Genomic DNA, 27,930 nt, shown 5'->3' with positions numbered 1-27,930 from the left:
TCACACAACTGATTTTAAAAAAAAAAAAGAAAAAAAGATTTTAATCTAAAAAAAAAAAGGCAAAAAATTAGACCACTTACATATTTTAAATTTGTCAATAAAATTTAATAGAAACTCTCAGATTACTCTCTTCCCTTTGTGGAAAAATCTTAAACTTGCAAAAGGTACAATTAAGTGTTTCTGTAATTATTGTTATATATGTAAAACTTCAACTTTGAACTGATCTATTTATTTACTTATTGAAGACCTGTAAAAAAACAAAAACAAAAAAATATAATAATAATTATATTCTTAAAATGTTTTTGTTTTGCTTTGTATGCCAAAGAATGTGATGGCATAACTATATGATCGCGTTTGGAAATTTACACTTCAATAAAGAAATCACTAGGAAAAGTAATAGTTGTTCTTTGACACTGAATCATAGGCCTGGACTTTGATCTGCACATGCGCCGTTTGGATTTGCGTGCGTGTGTGGATCTGAATGAGTTCTGGTTGTGTAGCTGCTGAAAAATCGTGTCATCTCACAGCCACTAGATGGCGACAGATTTATTTACTTGGGAATTACAATGACCAGTCGGCCAAAACAGTTTGAGCGGTAGTCTATTACGCATCTTATTATTTAACAGGCATTGCACATGATGCGTGGAAAGAAAGAGACTTCATCAAGAAAGTGGTGATTTTCTGATACATAACTGCGAAACGTCTTCCAAAAGTAGTAATGAGTGAATGGTTTAGGCTTTCTGACAGCTGAGCTGTGTTTGGAAAGTCCTGGGTTATCAGTCTGCTTGTGTTTGCTTTAAAAGGGGAACTGATGTCCCGATGAGAGACATTCATGGAACTCACCCTGCTCCTCCTCTTTTCACTCTTTACCAGACACTTGTGTAAATCACTTTGAGCTGAACAGTGAGGAAGGTCAGACCACCAGTGGATCGTCAGCACGATGGAGGAATCCGCCAGCAGATCAGACAAGAGAAAAGTTGTAGCAGTGGTGGGCGGTGGTTTGGTAAGAAAAGAAAATGAAAGTGAATTATTAATTCATAGTGCTGTGTCTGTGATCTCTGGATTGCACATCGTCCTTTAACAAGGCAACTGTGCTCTTTTTTAAAGGAGACACTTCCGCACAGCCCTAGAGGAGTTTCTTTTTTGAATGTTGCAATCACATGTGTATTACTTTTAATTCAAAAGTGTAGGATGATAAAGGATGTTCAGTAATGGCTATCTATATAGTGTTAATATTGGACGGTTTAAGGCTAATTATGTATGTATGATGGTGTAAATCACAGTGATTTTGGCAAGATGTTCAAAGATCTGACCTCGCTTCCCTTCAACCTCTAGGTTGGAGCACTGAATGCATGTTTCTTTGCCAAAAGAGGCTTTGATGTGCAAGTGTTTGAAACCCGAGAAGGTAACAATCAAAGCTCTCTACCTCCCTGAGGAATAGACCCTCACATCAAACATACAATGTTACAGAATGGTATATATGAAAGTGAATAGAAACAATGATAACATTTCACTGAAGGTAAGACTGAAATATTGTGTCTGATTTCTGGACAGATATCCGGAAAGCCAAAGTTGTGAAGGGGAGAAGCATCAACCTGGCTCTGTCTCACAGGGGCCGGTCAGCACTGAAGCATGTTGGGATGGAGGACAAGGTACTCTCATCAAATGTATTCACTGTTTAACTGATGAAGTGCAAAATGACGACTACCTTGAGTGTTTTGAAAATGACTCCTGCCCCATAGAAGTCCTCTTGAAGACATGTCATTGACTGAAGTGGAATTTAAGTGGGTGGAAATCCTGTATTTTTTGTTGAGCTGTATCTATTCCATCAATGAAATATTAAGTACATGGCCAGGCCCCAGGGAATCTGTCCACCCCTGCTGTCTTTGCCTGCAGTCCACTCAAGAGATTTTATTCTGGCATCCGAGGTCAGCAGTCTTTTTCTGTTGGTCCACATTTGCTGCAACGACCATGTTATGTCCGCCTGAGAACACTGCATCAGACCTGTCTTTTTTTTTTTTTTTAAACTAGCATGACTTGCCCTGACAAAACAAGGCTCGCACAGACTAGGTGGACTGTCCATGGCTTTATACCCTGACAAATTGAGACTGAAAACATGGATTTGTTTGCCTGTGCAGAGTATTTCACTTTAAATAATTGTTTATCCTCAGTTTTAGTAAAAGTCGATTTTATATTTTGACCCCCTGTCTTAATAATCTTTCCTCAGATTGTCTCAAAGGGAATCCCCATGCATGCAAGAATGATCCATTCTCTGAGTGGGAAACAGTCTCCGATCCCTTATGGCAAGAAAGGCCAGGTAAGGTGTGTTTTATCCTGCAAAACACAGAAAGGCACTATGTAGTTTTGGAGAAGAAATTCAGAATATTATTTAGAATATATTTAATATACATATACATATCAATGAGGTAATAATACAAACTCAGAAATATGTATTTTGTCCTTTAAGGTCAGTTTGTTTATTCAGTTTATTCAGTTATGACAATTAGAATGTGATTACAAATTTCCTCCCCCAAACTACGTAGTGCACCTTTATTAGTAACAAACTAGTTGTCATTGTACAAATTGTACACTATAGTTACATTGCAATGGTTGATAACATATTGGATCGTGGTCATATTGCATCTTGTCACTCCTCCACTCAAAGCCACACATAGGCAGTATTTTTTTTTTTATTTCCTACATATTGCTGAAATAATATCCAGCTACATCTAAGTTAAAAGTGTTTGGTTGTTAGTTAGCAGGCCGTAAGAACTGCCTCATGCATACTGACTCAGTCGACGGATTAAATATTAATTTGGCTGCTTGTTAGACTTCAAAGGCAACATGGATGTGTTTGTAAGCACACACACATACAGAAACACAAAGAAACTGCAATATGTGAGCACACAGCGGTCTGTGCACGTACATGTGCAGTAACACCGAAACTGTTGTAACATACCAATAGAGGGCCTGATGAAGCACTCAAACATCTGAATGTTGCACTGAGAAGATAATTATAAACGTTACGTTAAACGTTAAAAAAATGTGCAGACTTTTCTCCTGTGTGTGCTGCATTAGCGTTTGTCTTGCACCTGAGTGTTTTTGCCTCAATGTACGCACACGTGGTTCCTCCTCACAAAACAATAGAGTCCAACAAAATCAGGTTTGGATGCCGTCATTAAAATGTGTTCCTCTCTAAAAATAGTCATTTTTAATCACTGGCTCCAGTTTGGCAAGGAGTCTTAATCTCACTGGGACTCAGATACTTGAATAAAACAAAAATATACCAGAAAGACAGTGAAAGCATGTAGAGTCATGAATGTGGGAGGACAGAGTATGAACCACAGAGACTTCCTGTTCCCAATTAAATGAGCAGTGCTACAGTCCTGTTTGTGAGGCTGTACCTATGGAATTAAAACTAAACTAAAATACAGACTGTTCTGCTTTCAGTACATCCTGTCAGTAGACCGAGCCAATCTGAACAAAGAGCTGCTAACAGGTAAGAACATTAACAGTTTACGTGAAATGGTGTTTCAACTTTCTAATGATGCACCTTCTCTCCAAGTAGATACATCAAAATGGGACTCATAAAGAGATTAAGCCCCTCTCAATCACTGTGTTAATATGACTGTTATTTAAGATAACAGATTTAAGATGACAGACTCATGTCTGAAGAAGAAGAAAGCATAGTGTATTAATCCCTCCGGGGGAAGTTGTAAGTAGAAGAAGTAAATGCATGAGTCACTTTAATGTAAAGTTACAACAGCAGTCTTACTAGGTCATAATGCTTACATGTGTAATCTCAATCCTCATCTCTTATGCATTAAGAAAACAAACTCAGTCTATTAAGTGGAAGTGCAAAGTTATTGAGAAGATTCTTCTCGTTCTAGATCAGGCTGTAACATCGTTTTCCCCCTTGTGGTGTTTAAAAAACTAACTAACGCCTTACTAAAGTTTCTGCACCCTCAGTGAATTCTTAATGCGTTAACTCTACACAAGGCTCCAACTTAAAAGACTATATTCATTCTTCCCATGTTGTTATCCATTTCAGACACTCCTTGGTGGTGTGAGTGCCATGCAAGTCTTTACAGTGCATGACTACGTCCAAGGACGTCAGGGAGTTTGTCAGTATTTTCGGGCTAAAAGTATTTTTGCCTAAATTTAATGAAGCGCCTCAGTGTACATTTGGAGATAATAACAGCATGTGCCCATGTTTAATTAGATTGCCCGTCTGTGCTGTAAATGAAGCCGATTGTAAAGCCGTCGCTCTTATCAGGGCCAATCCAGACTCCTGGAATGAACACTGAGATGAAGAGATTTCGGAAAGCGTGCTGATCTGAACATTATCTTCCCCGAGACCAGACTCACCGACTGCTGAGATGTGTTGTTCATGAGATTCATGCTAATCAGCTGGAGGTCATTCCCCTTTAGTGGGGGATTGATTTCACTTTTTGCTGACAGGCTGTGTCCTGACTGCACTTAATTAGAATTTTGAAGGTTTTCTGTACATTTTAACAGGGTATTACATGTCACATTAAAGTGCTGACGTAATGTCACACGAGCATCGGTGATATAAGCTCCTTTTGTAACGTTTGAACCCCACAGAGGCAGAGACATATCCAAACACAACGCTGAACTTTGGCCGCAAACTGCAGGACTGGAATGCTGAAACAGGGCTAATGACCTTTGTCAGGTAAATAGTTACCGATCTTACATGTTTGCACCCCTGTACTCACAGCACACAGACACAAACACGCACACAATGAGGCTAAACCTCGGAGGAGGGTCTGCTCATTTGTATTCTTTGTTTTAAAAATGGCTTTATTGATCGCGTTGCCACTGTGCTTCTATGTGTAGACACACGTGGCGATGTACATGATCGCTCTGGCATGGTGATAAACATGTCGCCTTCGAAGCCTCTGTGCGTGACTTCGGTGTAGCCCTGTAATTGGCTGGCCTTGAGGAAAACGTGACACACAATTTACAGCTCAATTAACAGTGAAACACCTCCAGGTCTTTTTAAGTTGTGGGAATTACAACAGTCAATTATTCACACAGTATGCGGTAGCTCAAACACTTTAATTCGATGACAGAGTGTTTAAATTGAATTTTTCCTCCATCTAAAATGTGTTGAAATCCATTCATTTTTTTTTTTTCCAATTTTTGTATGTGTGCGTTTTTAATGCCTGGTAGACCAGCATGTACCAAGTGGAAAATGTGACAGCGAATGAGTCACTGTGCAGTTATTAAACAGCAAGCAAATACTGTCAGGCACTTTAATTTAATCGAGTTTTATGTAAAAGCTGTGAGTGTGCGTCAAATCCAGAAGTAACCTAACACATCCAGGACACATCCTTCCCTCTGCCCTGTAGTTGAACTGCGACAGCTCACATTTGCTCCCTCCAGCTTGTGTAATTAAATGTACACGGAGAGCCTTATTCCAACCGTGATAGCCAGTTTCCTCTCATACTAGCCAGGAAATGTAGAGATAGCCATCAGCATGAAATAGATGTACATGACCTGCTTTCTTCTTATTACCCGGTCTGTAATCATGCTACATCTAATAATATGTTAATGACATGTTAGACTATCTCTGAACATTATTCAATATTGACTTCCGATTCGTTTTTTTGATATGTAGTTATTTTTAGGCGGAGAGCCAGGGGAGCTGTTGTGGGCAGACACAATGTGAGATCACCCTCCCAGGGTGCAGGCTCATGCATGACACAAAGGGATTATCACAGAGCTGCACAACACTGTAATTAGGAGACCACGTAATGTCACACAGTGCACCAGGTCAATTCACAGATGAATTATTATTTTCATGTATCTGTCATTTCTGTGTGAATCTAAAGCTGGTCATTGAACTGATTTTAAATCCACTTTGCTCAAATTGGAAAATGAGTTTAAAGGAAACCTATTATGCTTGTTTTTTCCACTGCAATAATATAAGTTGAGGAGGTTACTGTGCATGTAAAAGATCTTGAAACTAAAAAAGGTCAAAGGAGCTACCATTGTGTGGCTTTATCGATGGTAGAGTGATGTTGGTTCCTGGGTCAAACACTTTAGTGAGGAACTGTTTGATAGATTGTACTGACAGCGTTCAATGCCTCTGGTTTTGACCCATATCCCTGGACTTGTGCATGGTGATGCACATCCTCATACATGGTGTGACCTGAGACGCTTGAATAAATACAGTAATGTTTATGGGGTCATGAATAATTAATTGAGTAAAACTCTGCAGGAATGTTGATTGGTGTCCAAATGATTATGACGGTGAGTAAAGCAATTTGGCAACAAAAAACACATTTATGTCCCCTGTAAGGATCATTAAATGAGATGATAAAGTGCTGATAATAGATTCAGAGGCACTTAACATTTGCACCAGCGGTTCCACATGGGTCATTAATGCGTGCTGTCCAGTGAACAGAGTCAGATCTCAGAGCTGATATTTCACTAACAGTGGGAGCTGACAGGAGGCCTTTTCATGTGGCACATCAGACTGGTCCTACAGAGACAGAGGTTCTTGGCCCATGAGTTGTACTCTCCACACATAGGGGAACACACTATTTTAGTACAGACCCCAGTTAAAATCGCATCATTTTAATATTTTTTTTCCAGTGAAATACTGATTCCTGTTGTTTGGAGCAGCTTTTAATAGCAAAGAGCAAACCTGCCAAACCGTTTTGATGCTACCATGTGAGATGACTGAGAATGTTTTACAGATACTGTCATAATTTTTATTCACATTATTTACATTATTACTGTATATTTAATGAGTAGCTTGTAAGTTAGTCAAATGTTATTGTAGGTTTCTTTGGGTGATAAACACCATGATGTGGTATATACCATTTCTTGCCGGGAAGTCCATCATCCTTAGTTTCTACAGCATCACCTCTTTCGATTATGTCACTCATGTACTTTACATAGGCTTCTTGTATCTCTCATCCCTAGACAATCTCCTCTGGAGGTGGCTGAGTCGAATCTCTGCAAGCGGTCTGTTATCAAGCATGTATGGCCTTTCCTTAAAAGGCAGAGGCATTTCATAATGTCCTTGTTCATCCTTTCTTATGCCTTCTTTAAGTTTGTCCTGAAAGATTAGATCCTCTTGGGACACTGTTGTGTCATTTTCCCTGACATCTTTGAAGTTGCTCTCTAGTGCACAAATTGCACAAATTTACAGCCACGCAGTGACAGAGACTGTTCATCATGCCTGTTTCATGGTGGGGTGCTTCACTGCCAACTATGCTCTACCCTAAATCTGTTCTCATCATCTTTGCCTACTATCACATGTCCGGGTGCTAGTGCCTTTGGGCCCAATTTCATAACTGAAGAGTGGTGGGACTTCATCAATGATTGGTGATAGGTGACTCCAGTGTTTGGCAGTTTCGCAGGTTGGTATGTGTTCGCAGTTCACAGGAATATGGTCCTTTGTGTATGCAGGAGGGAGGAGGATGTGTGTCGCAGAGCTGTAGTCCCTAACACAGAGACCAGGTACTCTCTCACTGCTCACAACTGCATTTTCTCCAATCATGGTGGTAAGTTTTAGTTTCACTGGCAGTTCACGGCTTACCTCCTGATCAATGAAGACAGCGTCACTTTGGATGTCTAACAGGGCACCGACAAGTTTTTCTTTGTATGGGTTAACAGTAGATGACACCCACACTGGAACAATCATTGAGGTACTAGCTGATCGTCCTGAGTGACACAGCAGTTGTTGTCTCTGACATGCTATTTTGTGTTGTTTCTGCTGTATTCACTTGCCCTTCACTTTTCGTTTCTTTTGTGAAGTTGTCATCATGAAGGCAGGTTGGGTGTTTTCTCATGCATGTGTCTATTTCCTTTAAACATATACCCTTCTTTCTCCCTGTGACATTTTCATTAATTTTGGGCATTTTTATGGAGCTGATGTGTGTTTTGACATAATATGCACTGAGGCCCCGTGTCTGCCTCTCTGTGTACAGCTGTTTTAGTACTGAAGACACTTTATTCTGCTTGGTGTCTTTCAGATTCCCTTTTGTCACTGCACAGCTCTGAAGAGAGCATAGAAGGAGGTGAATAGGTTGCAAACAACTTGGAATGGCTAGCAAGCAAGCGTTTATGAAATCTGAGAAGCTCCTTAGGCCTTCCACATCCATTTTCTGCCAGCTAAGCTAGTTTCTCTCTCAATGCTCTTTGGACAATGAATGCTTGGCTGTATCGCTGATTGAGTTTTTTTTCCATGCATCTTCATAAGCTTGCTTATCATTTCTAAAGAACGTTCCATCTAAGCAGTTATGAGCTGTACTACTGACGTACCTTTTCAGATAACACAGTTAATCAGCAGCGGAAATGCCCCTTTGGTCTACCAGGGATGTGAAAGAGACTTTCCATTAATTGTTATACTGTCCTGCACAGAGGGTGCAGGCGGCCAAGGTGTATAGAGTGATGAGTGAGGTGCAGGGGGCTGGGGAACTGTATGTGGGTTCACCTGCTCAATTTTAACTGACTGAAGATCACCCATCTGTACCATTTCTCTGTTATAGACTTCCAGTCTGGCTCGACCTGCCTTCACATCCCTTTCAGCCTGCAGACGTTCTAGCTCAGATCTTTGACTTTCAAGTTCCACCTTTAGCCTCTTTTGCTGCAAGGTCTGCTGCTGCCTCAGCTCTTTTCAATGCGATGCATGAAGATGAGGAATGATGAATGATGCCAGACGGTGCAGCGGTGGAACCGTAAATGGAGACTGCATACTCACGATCCAGCAACTCACGCAGACGACGTCTTTCATGTTCAGCATTGGAGTCTCCATCATGGCTCCATGGCTGTTCTCAGATATGATTTTGGTAATATCACAAGTTTCCGCTTCACGTGCGTCAGTTTTCCTCCTCAAGTCAGCTGATGGTGCTATGTGACTTATTTCAGTGTAAAGTCTCAAAATGTCATCCTTTCCCTTTTCTAAAATGTCCACAAGAGATGACGTGTGCTTCAGTTATGTCTGACTTGAGTTTCTCTTTGCCTCTTGCATTTTCCATTGCTCATATGAGCTGATAAGCCTTTTCTCCTTTTTACTTACTTCTTCTTTCTGATAAACAAGCATTTTTTCTTTTGGAACCTTGGAACGTACAGAGCGGCAGGGTTCATGTGTAGTCCTCTGGACTTTACACTGTAACTAGCCAACATTTTTTCTTTACACTGGATTGTTTGCTGTATATCCTGCCTTTAGCTTGAATATTGAAGCAGTCCTTTATAATCCTGAATTTCCATTTGCTGGCTAACAGTCTGTTCATTAATCTCCTTATGCCTCACAGAAGAAGAGTGTGTACCTTCCATATTCCTTTACGTTTCAGTTTTGAGGCCAACTTCTGCCAACTGCTGTCTGTTGTGGGTATGAACCTTGAAGCATTGAGACCACGTTGTGCAGCATGGCGGCGGATGGTCAAGCTCTTACTTTTGCACCAGCTGAAAATTAATGAAGCTTTTACTGGTGGTGGTCTGAAGTATTTTATTCCTTTCAGCAATTCCTTGTGACCCTGTCTTACAATCCGACCAACAACAACAACGTTAGAGCTAAAACAAAATCAAAATACAAAACCATTAGTCCATACATCAGGAACTATCTTGTAGCATTTAGCTTTATTTTACATAAAATTAACTCAAATTTCAACACACACACACAAGCCTTTACCTTGTTGCCATTTTCAACCGGGTTAATAAATCATTCCTGTAGGTTAAGTTTCCTCAAATGCCTTTTCATAGCGGACCAAAGCGGAGCTAACTAGTTAGCCAATTTCCAGCAGACTTCACCATACTCGTAGGCAACTGTAAATACTATCAAACTGCGATGACACTTACCTGTGGCTCGGGTGCAGTTGCTGGGTCCCGTATGGTTGGGACTGATCCTTTTATGAGGGTCAGTGTCGAGGCTCCTTTCGTTACGTAAGGAGCTGAATCTGAACAGCTTGTAGGAGCGCCGTTTTACCAGTGGGTGGGCTGCAGAGACCATGCAGGACTCGTTTGCTTTCCTTGCTCTAGGAGTTGGTAACAGGGAGGACCAGTTTATATATGTAGAGACCAGAGAAAACGTGTTTTTCATAATATGGGACCTTTAAACCAGCATTTGATGTTGATGTCATTTACAGATGTTATAATTAAATTATACTTCCTGCACCTCTATAGCTGCACCTCTAAATGAATTCCTGCAGAGGAACGACTTGACAACTTTCAAAGAGTGCTTGTTAAAAAGGCCAGGTTTGAGAGAGAGAAGCTCAGACATCCAGCCCTTGGTCTGCATTTGACTTATGTCTAAATCAAACCTGAAGCACTGCCTTAGAGCCAAACACTTTTCTCCTTTTCTCAGGCTAAAACATCCACAACAGAATACTTTTGCCTACAGACCCATGTGTCAGCCTGGGTGACAGGTGTGTAGGCATCAGGATTTTGCCTCCAGGAAGCCTAATTTCTGTCTCTCACCGAAAAGATGCCTTTGCTCATTCAATTATTTAATGTGCAGATGGCTGACTCGTTTTTTTTTTTGTTTTTTTTTCTTAAATGTTCCGGACCCTCAGGCATGACATGAAGGTTAGCCTGACAAATCAATTAAAATCTAGTTTTTAGCTTATGTGGACATTTGAACACCGTACACTTAAGTTCATTAAGTCTTGCTCCTGGTTTGGTCTCAGGTCCGATGGATCCGAAGAGGAGATCCAGGCAGACCTGATTGTTGGCTGTGATGGAGCCTTCTCTGCCATCCGCAAGCAATTCCTTCGCCGCAGCCGCTTCGACTTCAGTCAGACTTACATCCCCCACGGCTACATGGAGCTCACCATGCCACCCATCAATGGAGAGGTCAGTCTGCAGTCTGTATATCACCCTCCTTTTTATTTATGGTGGTGAGAAGCTACTGGTATTAAAGCCACAGTATTCATTAAGCACCAGTCTAGATGTGTTTTTGTTGATTTCCATTCTGTTTGCTGCACTGTCATCATCGACCCCAGTTCGCCATGAAGCCTGGTTATCTGCACATCTGGCCACGAAACACGTTCATGATGATCGCCCTGCCCAACTTGGTGAGTGTGTATTTATTTTCTTCTCTCCAGTATTTCATATCTACTGCCTGCTGCCCTGATTACCTTACATTTTTTGGCATCCACTAGCTCTTACAGGAAGACAAATGCATAATCACTTCAGAGAATTTCTGGGGCATGATTGACCTCTGGGGTGTCCTCATAGAGTTAATTAGCTTTGTTTACACACGCTTCCTAGCCAGTAGGGGCTTACTCATCTGAAAATCCTACCTACTTTCGGCATAGCGGTTGTGTCCTCCTTCTCATCAGTCTCGCTGTGTCCTTTTGTCAGACTTCTCTTGCCGTCTCTCCTGCGCTTCTTAGTCTCACAGGGATTTTTCTGCACGGCTGACTCAGCACAACAGTTTTGCTCTCTTCAGTGAGACCAGGTTAAGACAGCTGACTTTGGAGAGCATTTGTGCTGTCACTCACTGCCCTAGTTCACATGAACACATCAGGGCTGGGAAAAAAAGACACAGCACATCTTTGCTGCTGTGGATACCATGGTAACAGATTAAGGTGCTCGGGAGGACATTGCGATGTTGATAGATGGCACCTGCTCAGATAGGCACAAAATGGCACTCCCACAACCCCCATTGCACCCTCGTCCATCACTTGCACTGGGTGTAGTTGAGCTATTACATTTGCATTGATGGAAGACTCTGAAATGTGTTCAGCATGGAGGGTTTCTCAGAGCCATACGTGTAATGCGACTCTATTAGAATGTACCAAATGATCAAATACATATAAAACGTCTGGTGTCTGCAGAGTGCCACAGGATGCAGCATGCATGAAAGGATGCAGCTTAACTTGTGAGAGCAGGGGGGTTCACTTTGACCTTGAGAAGACATAATGCAAATGAGACAATCAGCAACATGGCTATATAACAAGACATCATTACATCACTTGGGAATGTTGATCATTTAAAATCTTACAAAGTTTACTTTGTTTCAACATCAACATGTTATCACAGTCACAGTCTTAAATAGTCAGAAACACATACGTTACCTCATCATCAGGTATCCTGTGAACAGACTGTTCCTCATAGCTGCTTTAACTAGTGCTGAAACTTCTGGCTGTGCCTGAAACATATATTCATCGCTAGATACGCCTTTTGATTTCTTTTAGAATTGGCCGCCTGCTTCTGGCTTTCAAGTTTTCTTCCTGGTTTTTATGGGCCAAGCCTATTCATTTTGACTTTATAATGTGGTGACAGCACATATTTTTAGATGGCTTAGTTTAATTTATTTATGAAACATGTTTGCATCCTGCTCATCCAGACTCAAAATCTTTTTTTATCTAACATGTTGAGAAAAAGAAAAAAATTGTGGTTCAATAGGCAATTTACAAATTATAGAAACTTCCTGACTATCCAGCGAGCTGCCTTAGCTTCCAGCACAACATAGAACTCCCATCGGGCTTCTTTAATCATCTTGCTATCGTAATGTCTTTGTGTGACCCTATTTAACTTGACGAGAGCTGCGTCACAGTGTGCTCTGTGTTTGTTTTCCAATTTAGGACAAGACATTCACCTGTACCCTCTTCATGCCCTTTGACGAGTTTGAGAAGATCACCACAGGAGATGAAGTCATCGAGTTTTTCCAGAAATACTTCCCTGACACCATACCGCTAATAGGAGTGTAAGTGACTTTCTCCACCCATGTCTCTCGCTCCACCGTCTGTCATCTCCCTCTGGCTTTATCTCTTCATCCAACCTGCCAAGTCATCTTCAAAAACACTTTTATTTCCCGTCATCCTGTCGACTCCAGCACATCCACAGCCATGATCTGCGGTGTGTGAAATTGCAGACTTTGAGTTATGTGGCTTTGTGCAGCTAGGTTTTAATTTGAGGTGAAGCGTATGCTCTGGGTGACGAGGAGATAACGGAGGCATGAGCAGGAGAAGAGCTCGAGGCTTTATTCACTCACTTCCTCTATGGATTAACTTTATTTGGAGTGCTCAGGCATAAACAACCCAGACGCACACTATTGCTCCTCTGTTTGGCTGTTTAACTTCACCGGGGCTGACGGAGCATGGTTATTTTTGCCTACTCAGATGTGACAGATGCGTTTGTAGCGAGCAAAATCTAGAGTCAAAAGCAACCGTCAACATGAATATCTCTTAAGAGAGTTTGTAATTGTTTTATTTTCCATTTGTACCTTGCAGTGATGCTCTCAAGAGGGATTATTTCCGGTTGCCCGGGCAGGCCATGGTGTCTGTCAAGTGCAGCCCATATCACATAGGCAACAAATGTGTCCTTATGGGCGATGCAGCCCACGCAGTGGTGCCGTTCTACGGGCAGGGGATGAACGCTGTAAGTAACACTGACACGAGGAGAAAAGAAAAGGCAGAAAAAGAATCAAGCTGAGACTCATTCATCCATTCATGCTTTGTAGGGATTTGAGGACTGCATTGTCTTTGAAGAAATTATGGAACAGTTCAATGAGGATTTCAGTAAGTACTTTCAAATGAGCAAAGATTAAATGGGACACAGAGAATAAAGAGACAATTCATAAGAAAAATGTTGCTTGACTCCTTTCTGTGTCCTCCCAGGTGCTGTTCTGCCTGAGTATTCCAGAGTGCGAGTTCCAGATGATCACGCCATCGCAGATCTGGCCATGTACAACTACATTGAAGTAATGCATATTTATTTGATATCTCTGAATTAAGCCTATACTTTAAAATGCATATATTTACAGGACAATGTAACTAGTAAAGTTGTCTTTAGGTCTCTATTAGAAATGGAATAATCAATACAGCAAATAAAATGGAATACAAATTAAGAAGATCTTTGATGGTCATTTTGCCCATGATACTGATAGTATCACGATACCGTGATTCTATGATAAACAATACATTGCAAGACAACCATCTTACAATACATCACAATGTCTGTGTAAGTAAAGAATACAAAATACCCTTAAAGGGCCAAAGTCAAGAATTTTTATATTCATTCACTACACTGTGGCGTTTCACAGAATCTGGCATTAACAGAAATGAAACTAAGCTTAGTTCCTTTTTAACACACACGCTGTGCAACGTGTTCAAGTCCGCGCACACCATCATTCCAGTGTCAGTCATCAACTCCTAAAATACTGAACTGCCGAAAGCAAAACATTTGTAAAGGATAGTATAGAAGTAGATAGGATAGGATAGAAGTGACTTTAGTTTGTCAAATTTTATGGGGAATCTGTTTATCTGCAATTACAAGTGGCTATAATTGATATTTTTATAAGAAGAATAATGATTATGTGTGTTTCTTGCAGTTGTATTATCTCCAACACTTTAGCTTTATAGCTTAATTTAGCTCCTTGTTTTGGTTTACCAGCTCCCAATAGACCCTTTTCACTACAGACATTTTGAGTTGACAAAAGCAGGAAAAGCGCAGGTGGGAATGATAACGTTAACGATGGCTCCGTTCTATTAAGTGTCCCTGGGAGCCATGTCATTGAAGGAGCATGCATAATACCACAGCCCTGGACTCCTAAATAAGCTCTCTGTGTGCTACCTGCCCAGCAAGAAATGTCCAAATTTAATCACCGTCTGACAAACAGAGTGTAGCACTGGCAGTTTAACTGCCATATACTTTTCTCAGGAGTTGTAGGAGATCAAAACAGAGCTAAAAGGAGAATGATTATAAACCATACAATCATCAGGTGATCACCATTAACATTATTTCTAGTGATCCCCACTTCGCTTTATAATTACTAACCTATATAGTGTTTGTGTTGAAAGGCATTCACAATCATAAGAAAGTCAGTTTGTGTTTTGCATATGATGATGGTCAGATGGTTCACGTCGCTGACACATGTCACTGTCTTTGTTTTGCAGATGCGAGCTCATGTCAACTCCAAATGGTTCCTTTTCAGGAAACATGTTGATAACCTCCTCCACGCCATCATGCCAAAGACAATAATTCCTCTTTACACAATGGTCTGCTTCCTCATAAACAAAATAATCACCATCTCATTGCTCGGTGTACCACAAAATATATATCTATTTCTTGTCTTTGTCTCCAGGTCACTTTCTCTAGGATAAGGTACCACGAAGCTGTGAAGCGCTGGCATTGGCAAGACAAAGTAAGATGCTTTAAGAAAATATGTCACCTCTACATTCTTTTGTTCATCTTCCATGCAAACAATTTTTGAACCTTTGAACATTCGAGCATTGTAATTCGGAACTCTTTTGAAGTGGCAGCATTATCAGCAACACGCTTGAAAGGCGGGTGTGACTCTCTCTGGGTAAACACTTCCCCTGTTTTTTTTAGAAACATTGAATTATTCCACCACGAACACAGAGCCTTGCTGCACGGAGAAATGTTTCTGTTTTCTCCAGTTTGGCTGCGGATGAGCCGGTTAGTCCTTGGCACCGCGCTGAACTGTCTGATGTGACCTGTGCTGATGGCTTCAGCGCTAATGGGCCACAGTCAGAAGGACAACAGGGATTTCGCAGCCACCCTTGTAAATTGATTAAACCCGCAGGGATGTCTGGGCAAAGGGCAAAATGACCTCCGTTCAGGGGAGGAAAAGTGCTGTATGAAGCAGCATATACAGACGGAGAAGACAGATAACAAAATAGCCACATAGTGCGACACTGGCACGGACAAACAGAGGTCTGCTGCACACAATAGTGTTGGGGGGATGTTGTAGTTATAATGTGAAGGTGAAGGATTTACAGCTGTGTGTGTGTTGAAGGGAAAATTATGCATTGAACGTTCTCTCACAATTACAAACAGAACAGATTATATTGATTATATTGCATTACCCCAAAAGTCCACATTTTTACAGTATATTAAATGTCTTGATGTGTGATTTAACTCCTCAGAGCTGGTACTGATAACACTCTCACTAAATGTTGTGTTCCAGCTCCCCCTTCCACTGCATTCACGTCACAACACAGCTGCTGTTCGAATGGTTGCCAGTTTGTTGCACCAGTTTACGTCGCTAACACCAGCTTGCATAGTCATTTTTACGTTTTCCGAAGACTTCTGGTGCAGATTAAACACAGATACCGTGTGATACCAACAGCGTTTAATTGTTGGCAGATAAACCTTGGTAGAAGCTGGAACCAACCGTCACAATTTCTACATAGAGATAAACAAAACAATCATTCTTGGACCGGACAAAATTTCTAGAATTATTAATTCACAAAGTTAAAAAGGTTTTTGAGGAAAAGAGATTGTTTTTTTCTGCACCTTTTCTATAAGCGCTGTAGATTTATTAAAAAAAAAAACTGTCTGCATACAAATATTATCAATATGACCTTTTTACTATCAATTTTCAGCTGCTTTTTTCCATCTCATTGGTTCTTGAATACACGTGAACTTGTTTCTGTTTACTGCTGATTAGAAAGTGTTTGCATGCTAACATGCGAAACTGACATGGTGAACATGATAAAAATAACACCTGCCAAACATCAACACATTCACACTGTCACTGTGACAACATTAGCATGCTGATGTCCGTGTTTAGTTCAACACTTACAGTACTGTGCCCAGGTCAAGCCTCACAGAGCTGCTGGCATGGCTTTAGACTCTCAATACTTGGTTTCTGCAATCTCGCCAACCCCAGCTTTAAGTGTCACCAAAGCAATAAAAAGCATGACGGGGTGTTTTTTCTTTGCATTTGTGATGCGCTTTGGAGAAACTGATGCTCCTCAAAATAGAATTAATGTCCAGAGTCTGATGTGAATGTGCTTTTTGTTTGTTTTTCGCAGGTGATAAACCGCGGCCTGCTGTTCACTGCCACAGGAGCTGTTTTGGGAGCCTCCTACCTGCTCGCTAAAAATCCACCCGATGTCAACAAACTCACTGTCCCTGCTGAGAAACTGTGGAGCAGGCTCCTGGCCCTCAGGGCCCCGTGAGCACTTCCCTCTGATCTGACAGATGGAAGCAAAGAGCAAACGCGAGAATGAACAGAAATGGTCCAAATTTTAATGAGAGTTTGATTGAATCCTCTAATGAATGTAATGAAGGCTCCGGCAAGTGAATGTACTTTTATAATCATTTCCCTAAGTTACACAAGTCATAATGATTGAAAGTAACATTTAATCAGCATTTAACTGATAAAGCTTTGTCTGAAGGAGCCCAACAGTGGATTGTTCAGTCTTTAGATGTGAGTCTTTTCATGCTATCATCGTTATTTGCAAACGTTTTAATGTGATAACAAAAATGTCAGTATTGAACTCACAGGCTGTGGTCAGGGTAACACTGTATGAGTTTGTGTAGACACTTAGGCATGAATTGCGAATAAAATGTTCCCTCATCTCATTGTTACTGCCAGATTTTAATTTTGTCTTCTGCTACATTCATACTTGAAGAATGAGAGATTCATATCAACTCTGTATCAACAAACTCTCAAACCTGCAATAACTGTTGAGCAGCAGATACGAGTTGTGAAAACAAAATTGACATATCATCACCTTCACTGATACCACTTTCACATCAGTCCTCAACAAAATGAAATTAAAACTTTGTTCTAGGTTCAGTTTTTATGTTTTGACAGTGTTGTGCTTATGATCTGGTTTGGTTAAGACACACAAAAAAAAACTTTGTTGGGGTCATGAAAAGATGTTTCGTCTTAAATCTTGAAACTCAGTCTTTAACAGTGGTCACTGGCTCGGCAGCCCTAACTCCACCACCATCCCCTCAGTCCTCTGATATGAAAGTAAGGTCACAAACATGTAATGTGAATATAATATCCATGAAGTGACAGCCAGCAGGCAGTTACTCAGAAATAAAAACTTGAAGCAGCTAGCCTGACTTTCCAAAGGTTAGGTTATATCTTGTTTATTCAATATCTGATTGAAAACTGAAGTGTAAATGTGACAATGCTGGGTTTTATTGAGGGTTACTTGCTGGGGGTTTCTACATGTTCAACAAGATATACATATATATCGAGATCTGGGATAAAGCACAAGAGATTTTGATTCTGATTTAGCTGCCTACTGCTGCTAGATGCAGAGAAGCCTGTTTCACAACCAAGGCTACCTAATTTCTGTCTCTATGCTGAGCTAAGCTAGCCGTGGCCTGGCTCCAGCTTCATATTAAACAAACACATATGAGATTGGAATGAATCTTCTCACCTGACTCTTGAGAAGAAAGCCAACAGGTGCATTTTTAGATAAAATCAATCTGTTCTTTGGACTGAACAGCAAAGAAAACAAAGACCACTCTGTCACTCTGTCACACAGCCTTAATGAAGGATTTTATCAGCTATGGAAATCCATTCATCAAGTCTATTCATAGCTGACAGCCCAGGAGGTTATGAAAGGAGTGTCTCACTGGAGCACACTATGGTCCCAGTCTCATCTCCCCTTATCTAATTACACTCCTGTAATCCTCATACATATAAATCCACCAAGTGTCATTTCACAGTGACTGCTCATCACACCGGAGATTTAGATTGAAATGAGATAAAGTACACAAGCTCGGTAGCTTAAAATAGGATCTCTTTATTGAATCCATACACAATAATTTCACTGTGTGCATTATGGTTTATGGCTACAGAGCTAAGGCTTATTTTTCCATTTCACACACTTGCAGTTGGGTACCAACCAAAAAAAAAAAAAAAAAAAAAATCACATGATGATCCAAACTCAGGTCCACATCACCGCTGTCCTTTAAATACTCTGCCCTTTTTACATATTGTATATTGTGTGGCATATTTGACAAATAAGTGTGATCCAAGAGAAACATATTACTAGTTGTTAACTACATAAGTGTGTACTATGTTCTATCACCACGATGGATGTTAGATGAGGATGTCACACATTTATACTACCTGCTGAGACGAAACGCCGCCAGGAAACATGTTCAGCTGAGATCTTAGTGCTGACAGTTGGATATTTACTATTACTGGTACCAAGTCTGTAACTGTGTGTGGACGCAGAAATGTCCAGGGAGGTCAGGCAGGATTATTTTGGCTTGGAATTGCATGTTAGGTCCTAAGGCATACTGAGTAGTGGGGAGAGAGAGTCCAGTCCATTCGGCTCACAAGGGCCTCACTTGGATGACATTGACGTCCGTGGAATCTCGAGTCTTAGAGGTCACGTCCAGGCGGTGGAGGTCGTCGCTAGTGATGATGAAGACGATGGAGGAGGAGCTGAACGTCACCTTCTTCTTGGGTCGGTTCCTGCTGCTGCACGGCCGGGACATGACGATCGGTCGGATGGGGCGCTGGACCGGGGCGAGTGGGCGCTCTTTGAGGCTGCACTGCAGCCACGTGAGGCGCGAGCAGAGCAGCTGCAGCAGACAGCGCCGGAACTGTGAGAGGGGAAGAGGGTGATGTTTAACACAGGGAAAAAATAGCACCCTTCCCTCACTTATTTGTCCGTCAAACACGTAAGCGTGGATGCCAACAATCTCAATGAGTGACAGTTTCACTCCCACACATACAGTACATGTAAGGCTTGACGAAATGTGTGAGAACATACTATGATGTAGTTTCATGTTTGCTCTCGCTTTTCCGTCATTTTTACAGAATGTCTCCCAAAATCTCAAAAAATCTGATTCTGCACTATATTTTTGTGAAAATTCTCCCACAACTGCTGACTTGTTTGTTTTTACAACCACAAACTGAAGCAGCACAAGAGGAGAACAAACCATCACCCCTACCGAGATGGTATTGATTTGCCCTATTTGTCCATATTAAGTTCTGAATTCAGCTTTGGTCACTGGAGGGGAAAAAAATCGACTGAGCATACAGGAAGTGGCCAATGAGGGCTCTCCAGCCAAACATGCAATATATTCTAGAGGCAGCCTGGGCTCAGCAATCATGGTAAAATGTTTTAACTGACGCCACCTTCACCAGTCACACAGAAGAACACAGTAAACTGATATCTTATTACTTGAAGGGGTTAGAATGACCAAAAATTCAGATCTATCATTTTCACACTGTTGGCACTACAAACCTTTCTGCTCATGAACACGTAGATGAGGGGGTTGTAGGCTGTGCTGGACTTGGCAAAGAACGACGGGATGATGGCCACGGTTGGGGAGACCATGCTCTTCCTGCCAAAGGCCTCCATCATGGACACAACAGCATAAGGCGTCCAGCACAACAGGAAGCAGGAGATCATCAGGAAAAACATGACGGCCACCTTCTTCTCATACCGCAAGATCTTGATGATCTGAACCGTCTGGAGGTCCTGGATGGAGCGCAGCTGAAGGAAAGAGAGAGTGTATATGCATGTGAAGAAGAACACGAGAAATGCCTTAATGCCTTCATCAGATGTCAAGATGCTGTTAGTCTGATTGTATTACATGAGGTTTTAAAGTCCTCCCAAAATAATCAAACACCATTTTTCAGGAAACAACTTAGATCACTCGTTCCCAACATTTTTGACCAAGTCATGATGATTTGTAACGCCTCATCGATGACTGCAAGTCTATGAGCGGGAAGCCGATGTATTCTTCTGACACTGCTCCTTTTTCAGATGTGTTTTTGTGTATGAAGAGTGTAAGAATAAGTCTTTTCTTGATATTTCGTCAGTTTTTTTTGTGTACTTATTGGACAAAAAAAACTAAGAGTGCTTGTGGAACGTAGCTAAGTCACAGCCGGCTAGTTGGTTAGCATCGCTGCAACACGTTACATTGAGGTCTTCAACAAAGCTTCAAAACTTTTGTTACATTCTGTTGATAAATTTAGCTCACTTTTGAACATTTATACCATTTTTTTTCTGGTTTTACATACTGCACATTTAAATCATTAATAAAAGCAGCAGTAACAAAATAGAGAGATACCTGGCTTTGAGAGTGTTTCTGTTTAAGATATGACTGCTTGTGCGTGTTCACTATGCAGTGTTATTTCCATAATCTTGGCTGACAGCTCATGGAAACAACAGTGCAATAGATTTGATGACTGACACTATAGATTATATTAGACCCTTCAGCTAAAGGGATGACATAATAGAGCATATGGCAATTTTCTAGACTCCCTCAAGACAGTCTACAGCAGCCGATTGAGTCACTGCAGCATTCTATTTTTATTCGTGAATTCACAAGGTCTGTTTTTGTTTATGCTCGATATTTCAGAAACAATCTATGTCCTTGCTAATTTCTGTTGTTCTCCAGGTTTTCATGTGTCTAAAGTGAGTTTCTGTGGCTTTGCCAGAGTGGGCCGACGGTCTTCACAACAAGCCCAAAATACTCCGTCTGGTTCGGAGTACTTCTCTTTGAAGATTTTCATAGCATCTCCCTGAACGCTGTGGCGCGTGGTGAGTCCTCCCAGGCCTCTGAGGTGTTCAGGGATCTTTGCGTTGCGGCTCATATTTCCTACAGGGTTGTGAATACTGAAGTAAGGGGGAAAAGCAGCAGCAGCACATTGTGATGCCGACAGACATCTGGCTCATTTGATTATAATTATATAGTATTCTTTCACCATTGTTTTTATGCTTTGCTCTCATCCTGTCACGTGTGACACGTGTTACCAGGCTGTCTTCATTGACTAACGACATGAATGACACTTCTAAGGGTCAGGAGAGCCACAAGGAACAATGAGCTTTCGGCTGATTCCCGCTGAACAGGACAAACCAGGACAGTACCGCAGGACATTATGAAAATGGTGCCTGTAATAAACGGGGAGTGAAAGGCAGCACTTGACCAGTCAGGGTTGAAGGGTTTCTTTTCATTAAAATTCTGCAATGTCTGAATCTGTACAGAATATGTCCAGAATATATTCGGCACACTCACAATACTTCATTTCACCTATCTGATTGGAAAAGGCTAAATATTCTGGGGAAAATGTGCGTGTCTTTGTTGCTTAAATTTCACAGTTATTATGTAGTAATAGTAGATTCTTTTGTGGCAGTCGAACTACAGATACTGTAAGAAGCTGAAATGGAAGTGCTCAAAGAAGTTGTATCTTCAGTTAGATTGGAAGCAATGAATGAAGACGAAGTGTCACTTTAAGTGTAAGCTCATTGATGTTAAAGTGAGGGTGCTGAAAGCAGTTGAATTGTCAGTTGCAGCATAGGTGATACATTGGAAGTCAGTTGAAGTGGAAGTCCTGAGGCAGCGCCAGCTCAGGAATATAATATCAGGAAAGATAATAGCAATGAGGGGCCTGCTAAATGGAGTCAAAGTGTCGGTTTAAGTGGGGTTAACAGTGTTAACGAAGGAGTATATGTCATATGTGTATGACATGTCAGTGGCAGAATAGGAGATAAAGTGGAAGTCAGTGAATTGTCAATTGTGCATGAACGGTGGCAGTCGTGGAGGTAGAGGCAGTTTTCTATATGTCGTTTGAGAAGTGTCACACCGGTTTTGTGTGCTTTAAGCAGTCTCTGGTAAGCTGATGATTTAAGGTCACGATCGATCGAATCCCAGAGATCACACACACTTCCGTTTCCAACCTTTACCCAACACTTAAATCTGCCCTACATGAACATGCAAAGAGAGCGATGCAGCCAACCAGGCGGCCATGTTGACTGGATGAATAACTTCATGTGCCACTTCATTATGTGACATGTTGTAAAGAATTCAACATGAGTTATAGGTAGTCGCATGGTGGATGTGGAGCTTGTGCCAAAAAATTGCAATAATGTGGATTAATGGTGCATGTGCATGTTTTACACTGGTGTCCCATTTTCTGTTTTTAATGGACCTTTCATGCTTTAGAGTGTTTCCCTTTATCTTTACCTGCTTCTTTTTAATTAAAGTTGTGTTGCTGTTTTTTATTCCTGTTATGCCTCTGAACCTCTAATGTTTTATCTTAACTTGTGTTATTCCTTTTAAATGTAAAGCACTTTGAGCTGCAAGTTGTGGGGCAATAAAAATAAAGTGTAATATTACGCCGTGTCACTCAATCTGTTTATTCATCACACTCATTCATAATTCATTAACTATGCAGACAACTGAACCGAAAACATTTTTGCATGACTTACCATTTGCACTGTGTAGAGGATGTTCCCGTAGCAGTAGATCATGATGCCCACAGGCACAAAGAAACAGGCCAGCAGGAAGAGGAGGATGAAGGAGGCATCGTTGGGGTCCTTGGACGTCCAGTCGAGGGAGCAGCCCAGCTGGTGGATCTCCAGTGTGTAGCGGTTCCAGCCCAGCAGCGGAGCCCCCGTCCAGGCCAGGGAGTACATCCAGATGTGGCCGATTGCCCGCCACGCCCAGGGGAAGTCCACCACCTGGGCGTGGACCACCCGGATGTAGCGCTCATAGGCCAGGGCAGACAAAGTCATGATGGAAACGATGCCTGGCAGTGGAGAGAGAAAGAGAGCCACGCTGAGTAACGCAGAACACTCACTGCAGGATCTGGGTCAGCGGCTACTCAGCGTCTCTTTAGACTGAATGGGTTTCTTCATAATGTCAACAGCATTCTGGACATCTTGCAGCTGAAAATCGCATTCAAGGAGGTTGTTGTGAAAAGTGTCTTTTCTGTCTACGCACACACACACACACACACACACACACACACACACACACACACACACACACACACACACACACACACTGCTATGAACAATGATCCGCATCGTACAGCCAGCTCTTTCCACACAAAGTGGTTTAATGCCGCATGGTGTGTGCATTCTATATTAAAATGTTTGATGCTCTTATGTTGCATCATTTCGTTCCCACTGTTACGGTATCTAAAGAATCTATTCTGCATCTTTCAAGTCAATGCACATGACACGCATCTATCCAATTACACACTCCGATACCCGCTTCATCGCTGTCTGCAATCCACTTATCTATTAATTAAAGGAGCACTGTGTAATTTAGGGAAGAAGTGTTAATCAGGAGAGAAAGATATTCAGTGACAAAATGTTATGGATAAACAAACTTCATAAACTCCTTAGTTTTCATGACTGAGCAAACATTTATACTTGGCGGACCCAAACAGTGTTCTGGGGATCTCATTTCCCAGCTTGTTCATTCACTAATGGAAGAAAAAAACATATTTCTGAGTTGGTTTTATTTCCTTATTAATATTGGAGAAATTTAAATTCTGGGTTTGAATTTCTTCTCCAAAATACATAGAGCCCCTTCAATGGGATCAACACGGGGATGGGCATATGAATTACAAACACACGACACAGTGAATTGTTTCAGGTTGTGCTCTTTGCCTGAGCCACACGTCTACCCAGATAGTGTTTCAGCACGACTGACAAGCATTGACAGAACTGCCAGGGCTTATTGCTGCAGCCTGTGTGGCCCCCGTGTGTGTGTCTATATGTGTCGGGCACACTGACACGAACCTCCTCTGAGTAATACCTCTGATAAGGAGGAAGGATGACGGCATGTTCTTGCTGGAGAACTAGAGGACACAGATAGAGCCATGGCATTTATTTCTGCGCACTTCCATATTATAGCCTGTGTCAGCGGGGAGTTGTATCTATTTGACTCATTTTCTCAGGTTCTCCAGATTTGTGATCCTGCAATGGTTGGTGACCTTGCGGTTTCACAACTGAAAACGCCACCCAGTAGATGTGAACAGCCGCTGCGCCGATCTGTGAATGACAAGGGGGGACGGGCAGGTGAGCGCTCAGGATGCGAATTGAGATCTCCATTATATGCCAAGTTTGTTCCAGCCTGTGAGAGCGTGGGCCAAAGCAGCAGGAAACCTTTCTGCACAATGTCACTTCAGCGATGAAAGGAGGCTTTAATCTTGAGTGAATCTGAACGCAAACACCAACACAGTTTCAATCTAAAATCCTCATCTGCAAACACATGAGCACAGTCAGTGGTGCCACACGTCGGAGGCAGACAAACCCGCCCTTTAGATCATGTGCAGAGAAGCCAATGTCAACAAGAGGACAATAAGACCACAGAAGGAGAGGGCGAGCGTCCAGCGCATGTCTTGTGTTTAGACTGCTGATAAAACAGCAAAAAAAAGACTCTCGGCTTTCGTTCTAATGAGCTCATTATCACACATTCATCCTCCCCAGCTGTAAATCCTACAGGAATGGGACCTGGAGAATGACCCTGCTGAGTGTTCATTCACACTTCACTGCCAGATAGACTTTTGCAGGCAATAAATGGACGATCCTGTTACAGTAAGAAATGAAAGCTGTGGGTGTGATGCAGGAGACAAAAGGATTCCTCTGCATACAGCAGAGACCTGCACAGCAGCCGGCTCAATTTACATATAAAAAAAACCCCACATACTATCTGATAGAGAAGAAGTATATAATTAGAAGGGATTCAAGGTCCTTTGCAGCTCATTGTTTGGGAGACTAAAGGGTCAGTTAACTGTTTTCTTTCACAAATAAGTTAACACAAATAATAAGAAATCTACACAAAAGCTCATAGAACAAGTGAGGCTCAGCTTTAATCAGCATTTACATACATTTTATAGAAATAATTTTCACGTGGAAAACGCTTTTTTATGCTTTAGAATACATTTTATAGAGGGGATGAGCTCATATATGCTTTTAACATTTTGGCATTCAAGGCGGTCTGCTCATATTCCGATATATTTGCCCTCAGTGAGGAACATGCAATGAGGGGAAGGGGGGGCGGCTGATATTTAAGACACTCGTCTTTAACTATTTTATCAAAAAAAGTTTGTGTAGATATTCAGAAATGTCAAACATATTGTTTATTTCTCTCACCGAATAAGCTGTTGCTGAAGCCGTCCCAGACGCATGTCGCCTTGCTCCAAGTCCATCCGCCTTTTACGCACGCAGCAAAGGTAAAGTTTATCCCGACCAAAGACACCAGCAAATCACTCAAACTTATGTTGACCAGCAGCAGATTGGTGGGCGTCCGGAGTCTCTTGAATTTACAGTAGAGTATAAGGACCAGCACGTTGTTACAGAAGCCGAGCACTCCGATGGTGCCGATGGTGAAGGCGAGAAGTTTGTAGGTTCCCACTGCGAAAATATAATGTTCAGCACTTCTCTCAGCTCTGGTTTCGTTGGCGGGATTCATCGCGTGGATGAAAACTTGGTTCGCAGCATCGTGGAGTGATGAGGGCGCGCGTCCTTCGCGCGAGGGAGGCTGCGTGAGCTCCAGGGGCGCTCCTCCACGCGCTCCCCGCGCCGAGCCGCTCATTCAAAAACGAGCCGGAGACCGACTGCTGTTAGAATCTGGGTCAATGTTACACTGTCAAACCTGTCCGCTTACAAACGTCATATTTCCGTTACAACTTTCAAAGTAAAATAGTTTTTGACCCACATTCTTGGCTTGGAGACGAACACAGAAGCCATCATTGTTTTTGTTATTATTGCAGACATATATGGAGCAATTAAAATCGCCTTTTTAGAAATGTCGTCTGTAAAACTAAATGCAGGTGATGGGGTATGAAGTCACTTGTATTACATGCTGTATGGGCCTGAACATTAAATGCTTTTAGTTTCCGGGTAATTTCCCATCTTATTGGGACTAACTTTGGCAAAATTGATGAAGCCTTTAGTTCAGTTGTTGTAAAGAAGTATCTAATTTAAACCTCTGCAGGAGACTTCAGGTGTGTCTTACCTGTTTTATACATTTCTGGTGTTTTTGAATATTTAAATGATATAAGATCGCAGTTCACATTCATTTAAGGTTTATTGATAACACGTTACAATACAGTACATAAAAATGTGTGGAAAAGTGACGAATGAATGAATCAGGAACGACTTGATAGTTAATGAAGACTAAATAGTAGTTTATGGTGAATTACTTGAGAGCACACTGGAAGATTATCTAGTAATGAATCACAAGGTAATGATTAGTTCAGAAATATCTGAATCTACATTCTGACCACTTTCTTCCTGTGCCTGATTAACTATGAACCAGCTGCTGCACAAGCTAGTAATGCTTCATCACACTTAGTCAGTAATTGCTCATTAATGAATCATCAGGTCATTCCCAATCAATTCCTTACTCGTTTCTGAGTAATTTCTCATATTTTGGTGTATCTTACTGTAAATTGTCACCAGTTTAATCATAAGCATCAGAAGGCTGAATAAGATGAATATGTAGGAAGAAACAACAACGACACTCTTTCAAAACTGTTCCCTGCTGAAAAAACTCGACCAAACACTGAATGTCTCTTTCCTTTCTTTCTTTCTTTCTTTCTTGTTTTGTCCTTTCACACCCAAGCTACTCACTGGAGCCTACAGTTGACTCTAATGATGCTCCTGCATATATTTGACAGTAGACATAAGATTTACATCTCTTTTTCTTAGAGCAGTAATCCCTTTTTAAGTAAGGGAGCTGGAAAATGTGTTGTGAATGTGAAATATCCACAGGGTCACGACTGTGTACACGTTTTTCTGTGAGAACGCCCGGAAGTGGTCTAGACACTCACAAGGCAGATTTTTATTGTGTGTCAGTACCTTCTGTGACATTTTGCGGTGCTCTTTGTCCCTAGTTTTGTGTCCACACAGAAAATGTCACTGCATCGGAACCTTGGATTCCCGCAGAGATGTTTGTTTGCGTCTGACCTCATTCCTCAGTGCCCACAGGTTGATTCAAAATAGCAGATCTCTCTCGAATGACACGTCAGATGAGAGCCCGCTCCGGGGATGTGCGTGACACTCGAGGAATGTTTTAATTTTTACGCCGCGGCTCCTCCACTGACACACTTGTGATGTTCATTCGTAGTTTGAAGGTATTTCACTTGAGACACAGATGAAGTGTTATACTCAAAGCCACCAGGATTAATGGTGTAGTCGGGCTCTCTAATAAGGGATTTGTGAAAGGGAATGTTAGCACACATCACACTGCTTTCTTATGATTAGAGGTTCATCCAAAAATAAAAGGGGCTGTATGTAGTTTTGGAGAAGAAATTCACACTCGTAATTTTTATATTTACAGTATTAATGAGGTAGTAAAACATATTCTGAAATTTTTATCTTCTCCATTAGTGAATAAACAAGCAGTTCTCAGAGGAGAATCAGGTCCCCAGAACACTGTTTGAAGCTAGAAAGGTGCACCACATATAAACAA

At 41.5% G+C, this 27,930-nt stretch overlaps 2 protein-coding genes across 4 annotated transcripts; one reads left to right on the top strand and one right to left on the bottom strand.

Annotated features, from left to right (window-relative positions):
* Positions 1 to 543: 543 nt before the first annotated feature.
* LOC119033353 (kynurenine 3-monooxygenase) lies at positions 544 to 17,319 on the top strand. Of its 2 annotated transcripts, XM_037123325.1 has the most exons (16): positions 544 to 673; positions 874 to 1,003; positions 1,336 to 1,405; positions 1,555 to 1,652; positions 2,228 to 2,317; positions 3,451 to 3,499; positions 4,606 to 4,693; positions 10,662 to 10,827; positions 10,977 to 11,048; positions 12,564 to 12,685; positions 13,212 to 13,359; positions 13,442 to 13,499; positions 13,599 to 13,681; positions 14,877 to 14,978; positions 15,065 to 15,124; positions 16,761 to 17,319. In XM_037123325.1, the coding sequence occupies exons 2-16, from the start codon at positions 941 to 943 to the stop codon at positions 16,905 to 16,907; spliced, it is 1,416 nt and encodes a 471-aa protein (XP_036979220.1). In that variant the 5' UTR covers positions 544 to 673; positions 874 to 940; the 3' UTR covers positions 16,908 to 17,319. The 2 variants fall into 2 exon arrangements, with proteins under 2 accessions (XP_036979220.1, XP_036979221.1); XM_037123326.1 differs by lacking the exon at positions 544 to 673 and having other exon boundaries at positions 711 to 1,003.
* Positions 17,320 to 18,532: 1,213 nt separating this feature from the next.
* opn3 (opsin 3) lies at positions 18,533 to 27,425 on the bottom strand. 2 transcript variants are annotated; one of them, XM_037124175.1, is made up of 4 exons: positions 25,608 to 26,071; positions 22,929 to 23,248; positions 19,956 to 20,207; positions 18,533 to 19,308 (listed from the first exon to the last, which is right to left on the bottom strand). In XM_037124175.1, exons 1-4 carry the CDS (start codon positions 26,047 to 26,049, stop codon positions 19,036 to 19,038), a joined length of 1,287 nt encoding a protein of 428 aa, XP_036980070.1. In that variant the 5' UTR covers positions 26,050 to 26,071; the 3' UTR covers positions 18,533 to 19,035. The 2 variants fall into 2 exon arrangements, with proteins under 2 accessions (XP_036980070.1, XP_036980072.1); XM_037124177.1 differs by lacking the exon at positions 25,608 to 26,071 and adding an exon at positions 27,318 to 27,425 and having other exon boundaries at positions 19,036 to 19,308.
* Positions 27,426 to 27,930: the final 505 nt, after the last annotated feature.

This window comes from Acanthopagrus latus, chromosome 15 (genome assembly GCF_904848185.1).
Source record: "Acanthopagrus latus isolate v.2019 chromosome 15, fAcaLat1.1, whole genome shotgun sequence".
NCBI classification, from domain to species: domain Eukaryota; kingdom Metazoa; phylum Chordata; class Actinopteri; order Spariformes; family Sparidae; genus Acanthopagrus; species Acanthopagrus latus.
Note: the sequence above shows the minus strand (reverse complement) of the source record. Positions and strands in the feature narration are given on the sequence as shown.